This window comes from Lepidochelys kempii, chromosome 11 (genome assembly GCF_965140265.1).
Source record: "Lepidochelys kempii isolate rLepKem1 chromosome 11, rLepKem1.hap2, whole genome shotgun sequence".
Lineage (NCBI taxonomy): Eukaryota > Metazoa > Chordata > Testudines > Cheloniidae > Lepidochelys > Lepidochelys kempii.
In genome coordinates this window covers 80428329-80447453 of record NC_133266.1, presented here as the reverse complement: position 1 = coordinate 80447453, position 19125 = coordinate 80428329, and the positions used below count along the sequence as shown (strand labels likewise).

The 19125-nt window shown below is 53.7% G+C and overlaps 1 protein-coding gene across 1 annotated transcript; it reads left to right on the top strand.

The window, feature by feature from the left end:
* Positions 1-4343: 4343 nt before the first annotated feature.
* LOC140895989 (antigen-presenting glycoprotein CD1d2-like) lies at positions 4344-8470 on the top strand. Its single transcript, XM_073307031.1, has 6 exons — positions 4344-4468; positions 4946-5224; positions 6612-6893; positions 7233-7529; positions 8155-8254; positions 8335-8470. Exons 1-6 carry the CDS (start codon positions 4420-4422, stop codon positions 8372-8374), a joined length of 1047 nt encoding a protein of 348 aa, XP_073163132.1. The 5' UTR covers positions 4344-4419; the 3' UTR covers positions 8375-8470.
* The last annotated feature ends 10655 nt before the right edge of the window (positions 8471-19125 follow it).

Below are 19125 nucleotides of genomic sequence, written 5' to 3'. Positions count from 1 at the left end.
TCAGTCCCTCAGCCCCTACCCTCCCGCACACAGCACCACCCTCAGTTCACCCTCCCAGCACTCACACCATCTACTCACACCCTCAATACAGCCCCTGCCACCCCATCAGCCCTCACCTTCCTCACTTCGGCTGTAAGGATTAGGGCTTTTCCTCTAGCCACGTGACTTATGAGGAGAGGCTGAGGGAACTGGGATTGTTTAGTCTGCAGAAGAGAAGAATGAGGGGGGATTTGATAGCTGCTTTCAACTACCTGAAAGGGGGTTCCAAAGAGGATGGATCTAGACTGTTCTCAGTGGTAGCTGATGACAGAACAAGGAGTAATGGTCTCAAGTTGTAGTGGGGGAGATTTAGGTAGGATATTAGGAAACACTATTTCACTAGGAGGGTGGTGAATCACTGGAATGCGTTACCTAGGGAGGGGGTGAAATCTCCATCCTTAGAGGTTTTTAAGGCCCTGCTTGACAAAGCCCTGGCTGGGATGATTTAGTTGGGGCTTGGTCCTGCTTTGAGCAGGGGGTTGGACTAGATGACCTCCTGAGGTCCCTTCCAACTCTGATGTGCTATGATTCTATGAAGCCTGAGGACTTTGTCTGCAGCCAGATTAGGAGAGCAGCAGCCATGAGCTATTACATCCTCACATCCATCTAAAATACATTAAAACAGGGTAATATCGGGTTGTAAGGAAGGCCCCTGTCCTAATGGCACCCACCATCACCAGATAAAGGAACAGACCTTAAGGCGGTTAAAGAAAACTTAGTTTGACGCATTCTGTCTGGCAGGCAATCACTTATAAATAGTTGTGGGTGTAAAATCCCCATTTCTTTATGGTTTTGTCTTTATGATCCCCACTTCTCTATAAGAAAAGGAGTACTTGTGGCACCTTAGAGACTAACCAATTTATTTGAGCATAAGCCTTCGTGAGCTACAGCATCCAATGAAGTGAGCTGTAGCTCACGAAAGCTCAAATAAATTGGTTAGTCTCTAAGGTGCCACAAGTACTCCTTTTCTTTTTGCGAATACAGACTAACACAGCTGTTACTCTGAAACACTTCTCTATAGTTTTCTCTCTGGTCTCTGTCTGGTTCTTTGATTGTTTTTGTTTGTGACATGGCTCATTTTGTGAGGTGTGAATTAATTAAGGTGGTGAATTAATTAAGGTGGTAGGATTGGTTAGAGAATTTTGTTACACTATGTTAGGATTGATTTCTAACATTTTAGTACAATGATTGGTTACAGTACAGCTAAGCAAGGCTCAAGTTTCACTATCTAAAGTGGGGTCCAAAAGGAAGTTCTTGGGAACCAACTCCAGGACACAGCTCCAAGGTCAGAGCTGCCAGACCTCAACACCCAGTCCCCAGATGACCTGATCCTGACTGTCCAGCAGGGAAAAATTATCTGCCTTTTTGGGACTGGGAGTAGTGAGCATTTTAGGGTTAATGTATGCATTTTTGGGTAATAACTGTTGCTGACGAGAGGGTAAGTAGGATATTACTGTGTAAGGCTCTGTCACTGGTAAGACACCCCCAAACCCGCAGTGTCAGGCTCCGCCTGAGCCCTTGGCATGGGGAAAGGGCGGGTGCCTACATTAAGAGGGTTACGCCTTGAGCCCTAGGGCCAGGGTAAAGGTGGGTGCCCCTAAAGGAGTGTGCGACTAACAGAGAATTGTGTGCTGGTAACACAGCCCCCCTGCGGTCCCCAGGCCATAGTTTATCCCTCCCACCCTCAACTCTGCTCCTCTGGGTTCTTCACCCTCTCCAGGCCTGGGGCCTGCCCTGGGGTCCCCTCTCTCCCACTTCCCAGGCTGGCAGGAGATCAGCCTGCCGGGGGCTGACAGCGGGAGCCTCTCTCCCACAGCAATGTCCTGGGGAGAGAACTCAGCTGCAAAAATATATCGGTGACATCTGAAGAGTTCTAGCCCCGGAACAGAAGTAAGGCTTCATTTGACTTAGAAATCGCATCTCTGGCGATGAATTGGGGCGCGTTGGCATGTCAGTCCCTGGCACAGCATTGCTCTGCAGGCGGCAGGGGTGCCAGATCCCAGTGGAGGGGGAACGGGCGGGAGAGGTGTCTCTCCCGGGGGCGGGGGGTGTTTCTGTGTAAGGGCCACACACCATTTCACCCTTCTGCTGTCTAGCACTGAAAGACAGCGTGGATGAGACTTCTGTTAACTGCCTGCCGGAGCTTAAATCCCGGATCACCAGGCCTGAGTGCTAAGCCTGAGACCGGCTCTGAGACAGCTGAAAGCAGCTGCTCCTCCTGCCCGAGGTGAGGCCCAGCCACTAACTGCTGGAGCCCCCCAGAGCTGGGCTGATCCGGGGAGCTCAGGATGTGGCATCGCCGAGGTGGCAATAGAAACAGGTGGCAGCAGAGCCGGCGAAGGCCCGTGGCCAACGGGGTGGAGACACAGCCGCACAGCGGCGCACAGGGTGAACGGTGGCACCTGGGAGCCACTTGCAGTCATGGCCGCAATAGCAGCTGAGGTGTCCCTCATTGTGACCGGGGTGGGACGTGAACTCCTGCCCCGTGAATGCAGCTCTGAACGCCGGGTCTTTGCTGGCCAAGGACAGCAACCGTGAGAGGGGTGAGGAGGTGGGTAAAGGAGCCTTTGTTTGTTGGACTTTCCCAACGCAAGGTGAGGAGCTGAGGCAAAGGACACTGTCCAACGTACTCAGGGGGTGGGCGTTTGGCTCACGGTCATATGCTGATGACTAGTGGTGATGGTGTTTTACCACGATAGTGCCGGGCTCCTTTCCTCTTTCTGTTAAAGGTTTTCTTTGCTATACACGACTCAGTGAGGGGGAAGCACTGGCTCTCAGAGGCGCCGGGGGTGGTGGTTAATTTTCCCAAATTACGGGTGGGGACTCAAGCGGGTTCTGTGCTGAATTGTTATGAGGAACCCCTCGATGCTGAACCCGGCCCTGGTTGCTGCCGACTCCCCCCGGCAGAAGGGTGGCATTTGTACAGCAGGGGCATGCAGTGAAAGGCCGTCAGAGTCTCCACAGCAGGGCGAGGCCAGGACAGTCGGGCAGCTACCACCCCACACCAGAGTCAGGACACCTGGGTTCTGTTTCCAGCTCTGCTGCAGTTCACTGTGTTACCTCGGGCAGGTCACGTCACCTCCCCATTTGCTTCTCTCTGGAACAGGGGTTAATGGTATTTCCTTGTTTGGCTGGTGTGTTAACTGTCAGAGCAAACCTGAAACCACAGAAGGAAATGGAGAAAAACCACGGTCTGCACCGCCCTGGTGCGAACACGTGGCCTGGCAGCGATAAACCGGCCTGGGCCCTGGTCCTGCCACTCGTACCAGCCCAGGGACCGGACGCGCGGGTGTGTCAAGGACGCTCACTCGTGTGCTGCCTCGGGGCTCAAATGTCGACCCTAAAAGGCACAAAACAACAAAGCTCCCGGCTGCAAACGCCGACAAGCCCCGGCATCGGCACTGCAGAGCACCCACGGCACAAGCAGCCCGGCACGCCCCGCGCTGCGCGTCCAGGGGCCCGGGCGCTGCTCCCCCGTAGCCCCTGCTGTCTCGCAGCGCAGGGCCCCGCTGCCCCTGCTCCAGGGCAGGTACCGTGATGGCGCCTGGCTTCCTTCGGCAGGACGTGGGGGTCTGTGTGGGGCTACGACTGCCCTGGCCTCCTTCCCGCCGTCACGCAGTTCGGGGGCGGGGGGGGTCACCCTGGGGGACGGCGCCCCCTGCTGGGGGGCAGCAATTGTGTGCTCATTCTGCGCTGGCGGAAATAGGACTCGGTGGGCGACAGGCTCAACCCCCAGACCTGCCCTCACCCCATCAAAGGGGTTTAGAGATGAGCCTGGCTGCTGAGGATGAATATGGGGAGAGGGAGGGGTCGGCGGGGAGAGGGAGGGGCCACTGGGAGGGAGGGCAGATGGCGGGGGGCTCTGCCCTCCCTTCCACTCCGACTCTTCACCCTGATCTCCCCCATCACTTGGGGCAGCCAGGCCCAGCCCCACAGGGCAGGCCTGTCACTGCAGCATGAGTGGGGCGGACTCCCTCTCCAGGCCCCCAAACCTCCCCTCCACGCTAGGCCAGGTTTGGCTGCAGCGCCGGGCAGAGGGTGCAGCTGTGGGCTGCCCCTGGGCAGGGTGAGGACAGGACGCTGGCCACCAAGGCGAGCCCTGCATACCGGCCTAGTTTGCCTAGGCGCGGACCCGGCCCTAGTTCGGACCTTGCCGCCGGGGCTCCCCCTCCCGCGCGGCCTCCGCTCCCCGACTCCCTCTGCCCTGATTGGCTCGGGGCTGGCAGCTGCGGGCACAGAGCCGAGCAGAGACACACAAAGGGAGAAGTTGGTGACGAGGCTTGTGGCCTGGGGAGGAACCGACAGCCTGTGGGCGACCCTGGGCCCCTCGTCCCATCGCACTGACACCGGCCAGAGCCCGGATCCCCTTCCCCTGCCAGGATGCTGCTCCCTCTGCTGCTCCTCCCCTGGGCTTGGGGGGCCCTGGCCGGTAAGTGGGGACCCCCCTCCCTGCCCTTTTTGCTGCTGGGGGAGGTTGCGCATGATATAATGCCGGGGCCAGGGTGGGGCAGCACCACATAAGAACGGCCGGACTGGGTCAGATCAAAGGTTCATCTAGCCCAGTATCCTGTCTTCCGCCAGGGGCCCGGGCCAGGGGCCCCAGAGGGAACGAACAGACAGGAATCATGCAGTGATCCATTTCCTGTCGCCCATTCCCAGCTTCTGGCAAACAGGGGCTATGGACACCATCCCTGCCCATCCTTGCTAATAGCTATTGATGGACCTGTCCTCCAGGAACTTATCCAGCACTAGTGACCCTTGCTGGGGTGCAAGAGGAGGGGGGAGGCAGGTTAGGGTTCAGCAGGAAAACCCTGGAGCTGGGGAGCATTAACGAGACTGAGACGCCTTAATCTCTCTCCTCACCCACTTTGTCCTCCACTTCTTTCCTCTCCCCTCCCTCCTTCAGCCTCCCCTCCTGTCCCCCCAGGGTCTCTCACCCTCCGGCTGCTCAAAACCATCGTCTTCCACAATGCCAGTTCTAGCAACATGGAGGGGTTGGCCCTGGTCGGGGACCTGGAGACCCACTTTCTGGATTACAGCACCAGCAGTATCCGCTTCCTGCAACCTTGGGCCCACCAGGGCCTGACTCTGAAGCAGTGGCAGGACCTGGAGACAATGCTCCATCGCTACCTGTCCAACTTCATCCTTCTCATGAACAAAGTGGTTAAAGATGAAGGGGAGCACTGTGAGTATGGAGCGGTCCCCACGCCCAGCAGGGAGCTGAGAACTGACACACTCACTGTAGTAACTGAGTGTGTCCTGACAGGGTGGATCAGGGGCAAGCCAGCCAGTTTCTGGCCCTTAGGCTGAATGGAGCCAGGGTGCCCTAGAAGGGAATAGCCCCATTTTCCATTCTCCACCCCGCTGAGCCAGTCCCCCAGCTCTGCGGCCAGATCGCAGCCTGTGCACCCTATGGGGAAAAGCCCCGTGTCCCGTCCCCTGACCCTGTTTTTCACTGCCATTTGCCCTATCAAAGGCCTTTGTTGAAGGAGCGGGAAGACTGCTCACGGTGCCACCTGACCTGCCTGAATGTTGAAAAGAGATACTATCCAGTATGAAACTCTCAACATAAGAATCGGCAGGAAATGCAGAGCTAAAATAATGCCTCCCCCACCCTCACAACCAGGGGACAGGAGAGAACCCAGCACAGCTCTTCTCAGCCCAGTGTCTGCACTGGGTGTCTGGTGCTGGAGCACTAAAAGAAGGTCCTCGGGAGAGACTTTCTGTCAGGAACCCCTTAACCACCCTGCCCCCAAATTTGCACCACAAAGTCTCCCCTGGACCTTGCTGGGGCAGAGCTAGTTTCACGGCAATCGGCCTGGGCATGTGGTTTCACGACAGAGTGACAGCCGGCCCTGTGATCACAGCTCACAGCTGCAGGAACCTCTAGGTGACGGAGCTCAGACAGATGCTCCTGGGGCTCAGAGGTTTCTGCCTCTCCGGCTGACGGAGTGTGAGATTCAGTGTGTCATGCCCTGAGGCGCTGCTGAGGAGACAATTGCTGGCAGAGGTGTGAACTGTCTGTGGGCACAGGTGCGTATCACCGCCCGGCGTACGCACCAGAGGCCCAGGGACTTTTGTAACGCTGGGAAGCCAGACTTGTCCTTGCTACCGGTGCAGAGCTGAGCTCAGGGGAGCCCAGGGATGTAAGTTTATTGAGGCTCAGGGCCATAATTTTTTCTAGAGCATCATCACAAATAACTTAAAAAAAGGTAACATTTAAAAGGCCGGTGATTTGGGCAGGAGGTCTGTATCTCACAAATCCCATGACCAAGAGACCCCAAATTTGTACCACAAACTCTGCCTCAGGCCCCGATATAGTGCAATGATTTTCAAGCCAATCTGACTATGTGTGTGGACCTCAGAGCACTTTGAAAACATCAATTTTAAACAGAAACCACAATGTGCCCTTATCTCCATCCAGGGCCGCCCCACAATCCCGCTGCCGTCTTGTGGCCTAACACCCTAATTCCACCTGACATGTATTTATTTCCCCTGTCTCTCTATTTCTGCCTCCTCCCCCGCCCCGCTCTCCCCACTGACTCTTATTGCCCCTGCCCTTCTTGTTCCAGACCCCTTTGTTACCCAGTTCTCCCTTGGCTGCAAGCTCCACCTCAACGGCACCTCACGGCAATTCTGTGACTCTGCAGTGAACGGCGAGGATTTCATCAGCTTCAACGTGGACTTGGGCACCTGGGTCGCTCAGCGTGGGGATAAGTTGGCCCTCAGCATCCGGGACCTTATTAACCAGGATAAGAGCACGTCTGCCACGGCTCAGTTCCTCCTGAGAACAACGTGTGTCAGTAAACTCCAGAGCTTTGTCCAGTACGGGAAAGAGTCTCTGGCGAGACAAGGTGAGGCTGGACACCACTCCCTGCTCACTGAGATGCAGCCACTTCTGGGGTGGGGTACGGGGGGGGCTGTTTAAACAGGGACCCCTTGTTTTGTGTACAAGTGCAGCTATAGCTGGGGTGGAGCGCAGTCGCGATTTCATAGCCACACTGCACAGCACTTTAAGACAGGACGTGAAGGGGGATTCCGTCAGCAATGCTAACTGCAGAACTGGGGTCTGGCCAGGAGAGCGGGGCCAACGCCGGACCCCAGGGGATGGAGCTGGGCTTGGCTAGTGAGTCCCTGAGACTCAGGCTGAATCGTCCCCTCTCCCCCACCCCGTCTCTCTCCCCCTGTCTCAGAGCGGCCGGTCGCCGTGGTGTTTGCCCGAGCGCCTCCCCCAGCCGGGACCCCCGCGCCGTTACTGCTGGTTTGCCGGGTCACCGGTTTCTACCCCCGGCCCATCCGCGTGGCCTGGCTGCAGGACGGGGAGGAGGTGGGGCCGGGCTGGCGGCTGAACTCCAGCGGGATCCTGCCCAACGCGGACCTGACCTACCAGCTGCGCAGCTCCCTGGCCGTGGGGCCGGGCGACGGGCACAGCTACGCCTGCCGGGTGGAGCACAGCAGCCTGGGGGGCCAGAGCCTGCTGATCCCCTGGGGTAGGTGCATGTCCCCGGGGGGTGGGGGCTGCAGTCATGGTCTCTGGGGGCTTTTCCTGCACATCTCAAGCAGGGCAGGGTCCAGGCAGTGAGACTGGGGTGAAGGGAGGCAGAAAAGGTGTGTGGGGTGTGTGGGGATGGATCGGGGGAGCAGGGTGGAGGAGCTGAGGGGGAATGGGACAGGACTGGGATGGGAGGAGCCGGGTGGGGGCTGAGAGGAGAAGTAATGGGATGGGGTGGGGAGAGCTGTATGGAGTGTGGCAGAGGGGAGACAATGGGGCAGAAGTAGGGAGGGCTGGGGGGGTTAGGGAGAGAGGCAGGAGTCCAGAGGCGATCGGACAGAGGGGACTAGGACTGGCATGCGGGAAGGCTGAGGGGCTGGGAATGTGGGGGGAGCAGTGGGGGTGGGACGATGGGGGACAATGAGGGAACAGGGTTAGCGTAGCGGTGTCTGAGGGCAGTGGGGGTGGGACAGTGAGGAAGGCAGAGAGAACAGGGCTGGGGTTGGGGGGCTGAAGGCAGTGGGTCAGGGTGGGGGGAGCAGGGGGGACTATGGAGGAAGCTGAGGGAACAGGGTCCATATTGCCGTGCCTGTTCCCAGCACATCACCCCCTGTGTGTTACAGGGCACAGCAGGCCCTGGGGCCCCGGCCTGGCCGTGGGCATCACGCTGGGGGCTCTGGCCGTAGCCGCCATGGCCGTGGTGCTGTGGTGGAGAATACGCAGGTGAGTCCTCTCCCTCTCTGGGGTGGGGGTGGGGAGGCCGTTACACCCCATAACCCATCCCCTCTGCTCTCTCCATCCAGGGGCCACCGGGACGTCAGACCAGGAGAACCCAGAGCCTGAGGGGGCGGCACCGGCTTAGACGTGGGGATCAGCCCCCCACTTGGGGCCATGGACCTTGGGGCTGAATCTGCCCCCAGCTCCAGAGCAGAGGGCCCTGAGGCCCCGTCTGGGTCGGGGCACTGGGAGATCGGGGCACGGGATGGGGGGTGGGATTCTTCTCCCTCTGGGACATTTGGGGCATGTTGGACATGTGAGGGTGTGGTGGGACCCAGGGTCCACATGGAGCCAGCACAAGCCTGTGCCACTCAGTAAACCCTGCAGGGAGGCTCTGCCCAGCGGGCCCCTCTGGGGACTGCAGGAGCCAGGGCCTGGGGGCAGGGTGCAGACCCAGCTACATACACAAAGGGAGAGGGTACAGGTGGGGGTCATGGGTGTCGATAAATCTCTGCATTAAGCATCTTTGCATAACTCTGTATGACTTTGTATTATGCCTCTTCATATAACCTTGTATTTGATATAGGAACTTTGTATCAAATCCTTGTATAAAAACTTTGTATTGAGCCTTGGTATAATGTTATAGCCCCTAAGGATGGTTAAGGTAGAAGAAAAATGTCTTTTCACTAGGAGTAGCATAAGATCTCCCCCCTTTTAATCAATTGCCCTGTTGAATGAATGAGGTGTGAATGAGTAAGGCGTGGAAGGCAAGCACCTCCAGACAGCTGCAACCTTTGGAGGGGGGATGGAAGCCAGATCCAAGAACAATAAAACTTGTCAAGTGGGCTCACTACAGGAGAGCAGACATATTGACACCTTCTTTTGAAAACACCCTCTTCTTTGAAAATAAATGTGGCAGCATTAAGACCACACCCAGAAGGAAGTGCCACGGGTGACCAATGGGCAGAGACACAGATTTTGCATCTGGGGTAGATTTGCATGAGAGGGAAGCTGCTATAAATGTGAGGTGTCTTGCAGAGGACCCCGGGTCTTGTGAACATTGGAGCATCAATCAGGATCCACAGAAGCTCGGCTCCACCCCCTCCCCCATCTAACTCACCTGGCCGGTGAAGTTAAGGGGAGCGACTAGGTGGTAACAGCAACAAGATGGGGTATACGTGTGTGTGTGTGTGAGTCCATGAGTATAATATATATCATGTGCCTATGATACAGTGTTGATTGATACATGGATTACCAATAAATGTGGCACTTTGCCTTATCCCCCCTGAAAAAATCCTGTACAGAACTTTAAGTACAACATGGGAACCAGGAGGGTCCTGGCAGGGCATTCGGGCAGAGCTGGGATGGCCGAGAAGCAAGCGGATTGGCCCTGGGACATAGGCCCAGCTACCTGCAAGGAGCCCTGATGACACTATGGCCCGTGGGGCACCAGGGAGGCCGCTCCAACTCGCTGGCTGGGCTGAGAGGTCCTGGGTGCAGGGCCCATCTCCAGAGCTGGGTATGGGGCACCATGGGCTTTCTGAGGATAGCTTCTGTCCTTTTCATAGAATCATAGACTATCAGGGTCGGAAGGGACCCCAGGCGGTCATCTAGTCCAACCCCCTGCTCAAAGCAGGACCAATCCCCAGTTTTTGCCCCAGATCCCTCATTGAACTGGGTTTAGCAGGCCAATGCTCAAACCACTGAGCTATCCCTCTTCCCCCCACCCCCCATTTTGTTCTGCATCTGTGCGAAACTGAGCACTAGGGGGTCCTGGGCACGACTGGGGTTCCTCGACCCTGTGGTAATCCAGAAGCATCAAGGGCCAGGTTCAGTACCTAGGGGTTTCCTTTCAACAGTACAACACAGAACTGGCTCGAGCCCCCACCCAGTGACCTGGGACTAGGAATGCCTTTGACACACATGGGGACACCGGCACTGCAAAATGGTGTCCGGTCCCGGGACAGCTGGCAATCCTACCTGGGAGAATTACACACCATCCCCCTGGGCGCCTGGAAGAGGCAATACTTCCCCTCTTGAGAAGCACAGAGTCTGAGTTTAGCAAAAAAAAACTTAATGGAAGGAGGAAAATAATGCGGCATTAATCTGGGGAAACACCACAAACAGGGTTTATAAAAAACATAAACCATGAGCCAAAAACCCACCACCAAAGCAGTGTCCTTTTCCCCTCTGCACCCCACTCACTGTTGCTATCCTTGGACAGTGCAGACCCAGAGTTCAGCGGTGCATCTGCAGAGGTCACCTCCCATGCTGGGGGAGGTGGGAGGGGGCAAAGGGGTGGAAAGGAGGCAGTTTACTCGCTCTGCTGCTCAGGCCCTCACTTGCCACCCTTCTCTGTGGGGTTCTGCTTTGCCCCCCTCCCCCCAGCTAGGCCTCCCCACCAGCCACCCACTCACTCACCAACCACACCTCTCTACCAGCCACCTACCGATTCAGCTGTCAGTGACTATAAGGTGCACTATAAGGTGGGTAGAAAGCTGGCTAGATTGTTGGGCTCAACGGGTAGTGATGAACGGCTCCATATCTAGTTGGCAGCCGGTATCAAGTGGAGTGCCCCAAGGGTCGGTCCTGGGGCCGGTTTTGTTCAATATCTTCATAAATGATCTGGAGGATGGTGTGGATTGCACTCTCAGCAAATTTGCGGATGATACTAAACTGGGAGGAGTGGTAGATATGCTGGAGGGGAGGGATAGGATACAGAAGGACCTAGACAAATTGGAGGATTGGGCCAAAAGAAATCTGATGAGGTTCAATAAGGATAAGTGCAGGGTCCTGCACTTAGGACGGAAGAACCCAATGCACAGCTACAGACTAGGGACCGAATGGCTAGGCAGCAGTTCTGTGGAAAAGGACCTAGGGGTGACAGTGGACGAGAAGCTGGGTATGAGTCAGCAGTGTGCCCTTGTTGCCAAGAAGGCTAATGGCATTTTGGGATGTATAAGTAGGGGCATAGCGAGCAGATCGAGGGACGTGATGGTTCCCCTCTATTCGACATTGGTGAGGCCTCATCTGGAGTACTGTGTCCAGTTTTGGGCCCCACACTTCAAGAAGGATGTGAATAAATTGGAGAGAGTCCAGCGAAGGGCAACAAAAATGATTAGGGGACTGGAACACATGAGTTATGAGGAGAGGCTGAGGGAGCTGGGATTGTTTAGCCTGCAGAAGAGAAGAATGAGGGGGGATTTGATAGCTGCTTTCAACTACCTGAAAGGGGGTTCCAAAGAGGATGGCTCTAGACTGTTCTCAATGGTAGCAGATGACAGAACGAGGAGTAATGGTCTCAAGTTGCAGTGGGGGAGATTTAGATTGGATATTAGGAAAAACTTTTTCACTATGAGGGTGGTGAAACACTGGAATGCGTTACTTAGGGAGGTGGTAGAATCTCCTTCCTTAGAGGTTTTTAAGGTCAGGCTTGACAAAGCCCTGGCTGGGATGATTTAACTGGGAATTGGTCCTGCTTCAAGCAGGGGGTTGGACTAGATGACCTTCTGGGGTCCCTTCCAACCCTGATATTCTATGATTCTATGACTACAGTGATTGGAGGGGAGCCTCACTGCTGGTGTACAGCAAACAATGGTAGATTAGGCAGCCTCTTGCATCAGAAACCATGTCCAAAAGCAGGCCCAATACTTAGCCCTAGGTAGCAGGGGCTGCAGCTTGTAACAAGACTCTCAGTTGAATATCAATTAGCTTTGTTATTACAGAAGTGAGAGCAGACTAGTCACAAGACAGCCAACACCACCTACCCGCCTTTCCAACTGACCGCTCTTTGGAACCCGTGTCCCCTACCTAGCGACTGCCATTGAGTTGGGGGTGAGTCGCTCAAGGAAAAAATGCCAAGTACAGTTCTGCTGTCCTTGATTCACACAACCAGGATAAAAACTCTTTATTACCCCTGCCCCAATAACAAAGAAACAGGTACCAGAGGGGTAGCCGTGTTAGTCTGTATCCGCAAACATGACGAGGAGTCCGGTGGCACCTTAAAGACTGGGGATCCCACACCAGCCAAAAGTGACCATTTAGGCCAGCAGTCCCATCATGCAGAGCACCATCTGAGAAGAACAGATGGGCCTGGCACCAGAGCTGATCCAGAGAACAGAAGGGTGAGCTGTCTGCCTGGTGCTAAGATATGGGATGTGGCCCTGAGGCTGAAGAGGATCCTAAGGGGAGCAGAAAAGAATCCACTGATCGTCCCTCATGTGGGAACAAATGATACGGCTAGATTCTCGCTGGAACGTATTGAGGGAGACTATGCCAGGCTGGAGAAGATGCTTAAGGAAATCGAGGCTCAGGTGATCTGTAGTGGGATTCTGCCTGTTCCTAGAGAAGGGCATCAAAGGTGTGACAAGATTATGACTATCAACAGATGGCTCAGGCAGTGGTGCTATAAGGAGGGCTTTGGGATGTATGGCCACTGGGAGGCATTCCTGGACAGAGGACAGTTCTCTCCGGATGGACTTCATCTGAGTAGGGAAGGAAATAGGCTTCTAGGGTGGAGACTGGCACAACTGATTAAGAGAGCTTTAAACTAGGAATTTGGGGGAGATGGTTGGGAGATGTCCAGGTAATCTCCACGCCGGATTTTAGCATTGAGAGGGAAGAAAACAAAGTAAGAAAGGATACAGCCGTGGGTAGGAGAATGGCTATAAGGAGGAAGGGCAGTGTGGATACCAGTCTAATAGGTTATACTGGCTGTAGAATGACCGTGCCTAATCAGGTACAGAACGTGAGCGAGGCCAAACAGCAAAAATGAAGATGTTTGTACACTAATGCGAGGAGCCGAGGTAACAAAATGCAGGAACTAGACCTACCGGTGCAGGAAGTGAAACCAGATATTCTAGGGAGAACAGAAACAGGGTGGAATAGTCGTCGTGACTGGACTACGGGTATTGTGCTGTTTAGGAAAGACCGAAATAAAGGCAAAGGTGGTGGAGTAGCACTGTATATCAATGATGAGGTAGAATGTAAAGCAATAAGAAGCGATGGAATGGTTAAGACAGAGTCTGTCTGGGCAAAAATCACATTGGGGAAGAAAACTACTCGAGCCTCCCCTGGGATAGTGCTTGGGGTGTGCTATAAACCACCGGGATCTAATCTGGATATGGATCGAGCCCTCTTTAATGTTTCTAATGAAGTAAATACTAATGAGAACTGCGTGATCATGGGAGACTTTAACTTCCCAGATATAGACTGGAGGACGAGTGCTAGTAATAATAATAGGGCTCAGATGTTCCTGGATGCGATAGCTGATGGATTCCTTCATCAAGTAAAGGAGGACTTGTGGCACCTTAGAAACTCATAAATTTATTTGAGCATAAGCTTTCTTGAACTACAGCTCACTTCATCGGATGCATGCAGTGGAAAATACAGGGGGCATACACACTGTAACAAGAGTGATCACTTAAGGTGAGCTATTACCAGCAGGAGAGCGGGGGCGGGGGGGGGGAGGGGGGCAGAACCTTTTGTAGTGATGATCAAGGTGGGCCATTTCCAGCAGTTGACAGGAACGTCTGAGGAACAGTGTGTGGGGGGGAGGGGAATAAACATGGGGGAATAGTTTTACTTTGTGTAATGACCCATCCACTCACAGTCTCTATTCAAGCCTAAGTTAATTGTATCCAGTTTGCAAATTAATTCCAATTCAGCAGTCTCTCGTTGGAGTCTGTTTTTGAAGTTTTTGTGTTGAAGAATTGCCACTTTTAGGTCTCTAATCGAGTGACCAAAGAGACTGAAGTGTTCTCCGACTGGTTTTTGAATGTTATAATTCTTGACATCTGATTTGTGTCCATTTATTCTTTTACGTAGAGACTGTCCGGTTTGGCCAATGTACATGGCAGAGGGGCATTGCTGGCACATGATGGCATATATCACATTGGTAGATGTGCAGGTGAACGAGCCTCTGATAATGTGGCTGATGTGATTAGGCCCTGTGATGGTGTCCCCTGAATAGATATGTGGGCACAGTTGGCAACGGGCTTTGTTGCAAGGATAGGTTCCCGGGTGAGTGGTTCTGTTCTGTGGTGTGTGGTTGCTGGTGAGTATTTGCTTCAGGTTGGGGGGCTGTCTGTATCAAACTGGATACAATTAACTTAGGCTTGAATAGAGACAGGGAGTGGACCTCATAGAAGAAATGGTTGTAGGAGTCCCCATGGGGGGGACTGAGGGGGTCAGGTTCCCCTCCCCAGGGGGAGCTGGAACCCACGATTTGTGTTATAACCGATAACCCAGATCACACAGCTCCCTGGCACAGGGCTCCCAGGGCAGGGATTCAATGTAGCTCTGGGCCTGGTGGGGAGACGGGGCCTACCCAGAGGGCACAGGCAAGTTCAGTAGGGGATCCTGGCTCCCAGAACTAACCACTACTTCATAAACTTGCTTTATTTTCTCAGACAGTGTCTTTGGATCGAAGTGTCTGGGAACTTCCATTTGAGATAACAGGGTCTGTGCCTAGCACAGAAGTTGGCAACCTTTGGCACGTGACCCATCAGTGTAACCCTGCTGGCGGGCTGCAAGACACTTTGTTTATGCGGACCGTCCACGGCACGGCCCCCCCGCAGATCCCAGTGGCCGCAGTTCACTGCTCCCAGCCAGTGGGAGCTGCTGGAAGTGGTGTGGGCTGCAGGGACATGCTGGCCGCTGCTCCTCACAGCTCCTGATGGGCCATGTGCCGAAGGCTGCTGACCCCTGACCTCACATTCTCTATTAATAAAACAGTGGACTTTCTATGGGCTTGTATTGTCCAGGAGGGTGCGACACACATTTCTGGGGCCAAGTCTGGGACTGGGAATTTGCTCGTGTCTCTCTCTAATAGAATTCAGTAGTGGCTGGCGAAGAGCACACATACAGTAAATCTGGGGTGATTTCCATGCTGGAGGCTCTGTGAGAACAGACCAGGAGTGGTTGCTCTCATCCCAGGTTGGAGAATTGAGGGGATGTGGATGTCCATCAGTCCAGATAGTACCCTGGTAATGTCCCAGGGTGGCTGAAGAACTGTTGCAGCCAGAATCCATGTTAGAAGTGGGGCTAACTCTGGTAAGGTTATTAGCATGCATGTAGGTTCTTTTGTTGTTTTCAATGTTTTCTTTGTAATGCTTTTTAACTTAAGAATAAAGAAGGCTTGCTTAGGAAATGTTATCATAGAATCATAGGAGATGAGGGTTGGAAGGGACCTCAGGAAGTCATCTAGTCCAACCGCCTGCTCAAAGCAGGACCAATCCCCAACTAAATCATCCCAGCCAGGGCTTCATCAAGCCCGGCCTTAAAAACCTCTAAGGAAGGAGATTCCACCACCTCCCTAGGGAACCCATTCCAGTGCTTCACCACCCTCCTAGTGAAAAAGTGTTTCCTAATGTAAGCAGAGTCTGAATGAGCTCTCCCCTGACATCTAGTGGTGAGCTGTGGAAAAGGACTTCAGGGCCTGATCTCATTTGCATGGGCACACCCACCCTGCCTAGGTGCTCAGCATGACAGGATGTGGTGGCCTAAATGGTCACTTTTGGCTGGTGTGGGATCCCCAGTCTTTTTGTTATTGGGGCAGGGGTAATAAATGGTCATCATACTGGTTGTATGAATGAAGGACAACAGAACTGTACTTGGCATTGTCCAATTGAGGGACTCACCCTCAACTGAACAGCACTCACTAGGCATGGGACGTGGGTTCCAAAGCCCTGTGTAATAACACAGCTAATAGATAGAATTGAAAGTTTTGCTATATGTTGTAGAGGGGGGCTGTTGATATTTAGGTCTAGGTACTAGACCTGGTTTGGGACAGTATCTATGATGCACTTCCCCCTGTATATGATTCCTCACTAGCAGCTGAAATCATTAAGAGCTATGATATGTGGGGGTCCTGAAGACATCTTGGCGGAGCGCTAGTGGAGTAGCAAGGCTGGTAGGGAGGTGTGGCAATTGGGTACCAGTGCAGGCAGTGAGTGTCCCTGGGGCAGAGTGCATAGGGTGTCTCCTTATTCCCTTGCCCCTTCTGCCCGGGTTGGGAAGTGAACTCTGTGGATGCACCTCTGAACTCTGGGTATGCACCATCAAGGGCAGCAGCTGGGAGTGAAATGCAGGGAAAGGACAGGTACATTAATGGTACTTTTGTGTTGCTGGAATTGTTTGCTCATGATTTCTGTTTATGCATCCTGTTTGTGGTGTTTCCCTAACCTAATTGTTTCCTTCCTTCATTAAAAGGTTTTTTGCTACACTGAGACTCTGTGCTTGCAAGAAGGGAAGTATTGCCCCTTAGAGGTACCCCCCGCGGGTGGTGTGTAATTGTCCCAGATCACTGGGCGGGGCTCGAGCTGTTTTTGCATTGTGTTGTTGAAAAGGAACCCCTAGATACTGAATCCAGCCCTTGTTGCTGCCAACTCTGATGGGCAGAAGGGTTACATTAATATCCAGCCTAGACCTCCCCCACTGCAACTTGAGAACATTGCTTCTTGTTCTGTCATCTGCCACCACTGAGAACAGCTGAGCTCCATTTATTTATCTGCTGTCTTATCCCTCTTTAATGAATCCTCTTTGGAAGTGACATTACTCTGGCATGAGTTCTATCGGTACAAGGTTTGTGTGCACACATCCTTATTTTGGATCACCTACACCACTTCTGGCAGTCATAGAATCATAGAATATCAGGGTTGGAAGGGACCTCAGGAGGTCATCTAGTCCCACCCCCTGCTCAAAGCAGGACCAATCCCCAACAATCCCAACCAATCCCCAACCAGTCCTCCCACATCTATCCCCCAGTGTGTTGCTTCACACCCAGTTCAGCCTGTGTTTGCCTCTGTGCCCTCTACTGCTCTGGAGTCATCTTGATCAGATGGCACATCTCCAGTGTGCACCCTTTTATGAGTCCTAAGCCAGGTCTACAGAGTTTTGTCAACAAAAGTTATGACGACATACAGCCACAGCTTTAATTAAACTGCCGTTACATGTCCACACTGTGCTCCTTGTGTCGGCAGAGCGCATCCACACTAGCAGCTCTTGCATTGACACAGAGAGCAGTGCCCTGTGGGTACCAATCCCACTGTGCAACTGGCCGCAGGGTGCTTTGGGAAGGGCTTGCAATGCCTCATGGGGCAGGTACAGTGTCACATGATGCAGGTTTCTCAGTCCCATCCTTCCAGGGGCATCCTACTCAATTGCCGGCTGCTTTTCAACTGAAGTGTGTGTGACCTTTTATGTCCTCCTGTTACTGGGCAGATTATTTAGGTCACACGACAGCATCTTTCCCACCTTCACTGAAAAGGGCACCAACTGGCCCAACAAGAAGGAGTACCACAATGGTGGACAAACCACAACATAAGCAAACAAAATGGCGATTTGAAAAATTCTCTCTACAATGGCAGCACCAGGGTTTCTCCTTGGGTAAAAGGGTGGTCAGCTGGGCTGAGGGTTGGAGAAACCCAGGACCCCCGTGCTAGGCACACTGTTATCTGGACTCTAAGTGACCCATACGCAGTCTGGGGGGGAAACAGGCTCGGGAAACACCTGTCAACGTGCAAAGGGCTCCCAGTGGCATTCGTGCCAAGGACACAAACAGAGAAGGGCAGCAACAACCAATGAGATAACCTGCAGAGTTGAACCCTAGGCTGCCTACATCAGCAGGGGCACCTTCCCTGCTGGGAGCCAGGGACGCAGCAGTACTGCAGGAGGGTCTAGAGGAGACTGACAAGGACATCGAGGCCATGGCTGGCCATGAGCGCCCAGTGCAGAGTGTGGTGAACAGGGCACGCACGACGTGGGCTATATGCACAGGACGAGAGGGAGCAGGAGCACATCAGTGGGGTCACCACTGCATATGGCTCTGGTGAGACTGGCACTGGATCCCAGGTCCAGTTCTGGGCTCTGCCTTGCCCAAAGGACATGGAGACACTGGAGAGGCTCAGAGAAGAGCTACAAAGATGAGTCAAGGCCCAAAAACCTGCCTCTTTGGGAAAGCCATATGGAGCTACATATAGTTAGCCTAGCCAGAGACGGTGGAGAGGGGCTTGATGTGTCTCCAAGTACCCAGTGTGACAGGAGGCCCCCAGGGTGCAGGCTGGGACTGTGGGACCGCTGTGCCCCCTGAACTCTCTCCAGCCTGGGCTGTCTCTCACAATGCCCTGCCAGTGACCAGCAGCAACCCCGCCAGGTGCTGTGATCACTCAGCACAACCACATGGGGAGCCCCCCACATCCAGCTGGATTGCATGAATGCTCCCAGAGCCACTCCTGAATCACACCGGGAGGCACCAGCCAGATCCCCCCAGCTCCCAGCCCTGTACCTCAGGAATATGCCGTGTATATTATTAATTGGTTCACCACTTCATCAATGGAAAGTGGATATACACCAGCCTTCAATAACAGCAATTTACCTTTCACTTCAGGCAAACTCGCTGGTAAAGTTAAACAGGTCAACAAGTTTATTGACTATAAAAGATAGATTTTAAGTGGTATTAAGTGATAGGCAAAAAGTCAGAGTTAGTTACGAAAAGAAATAAACACCTAAGCACACAGTCTGAACTCTCAACCCTCATAGATGGGGCAACAACTAGATGAAGCCGTTTTTCTCACCCCACTGGATATTGCAGTCCATAGGATACAGACTGAAATCTGGGCCAGTCTTTGGAGTCTCAAGTCTTCAGTGTCCTTGTTGCTTGCAGTGTAGGTGGGTGAAGGCGAAAGGCCCCTTCTGGACACAGTCTCTATTTTATACTCTCAGTCTCACATGCTTGGGAGCAGAAGTCCAGGCATGTCTGGGAGCCATAGTGAGTCTCCAAGGTCAGGCTGAGCAATTCCCCTGGTGTGGCCTCAGGCAGGTGAGTCATTGCATTGTTGCTTCCTTGCTGGACAATGGCTGTTGATGGTTGTTTCACA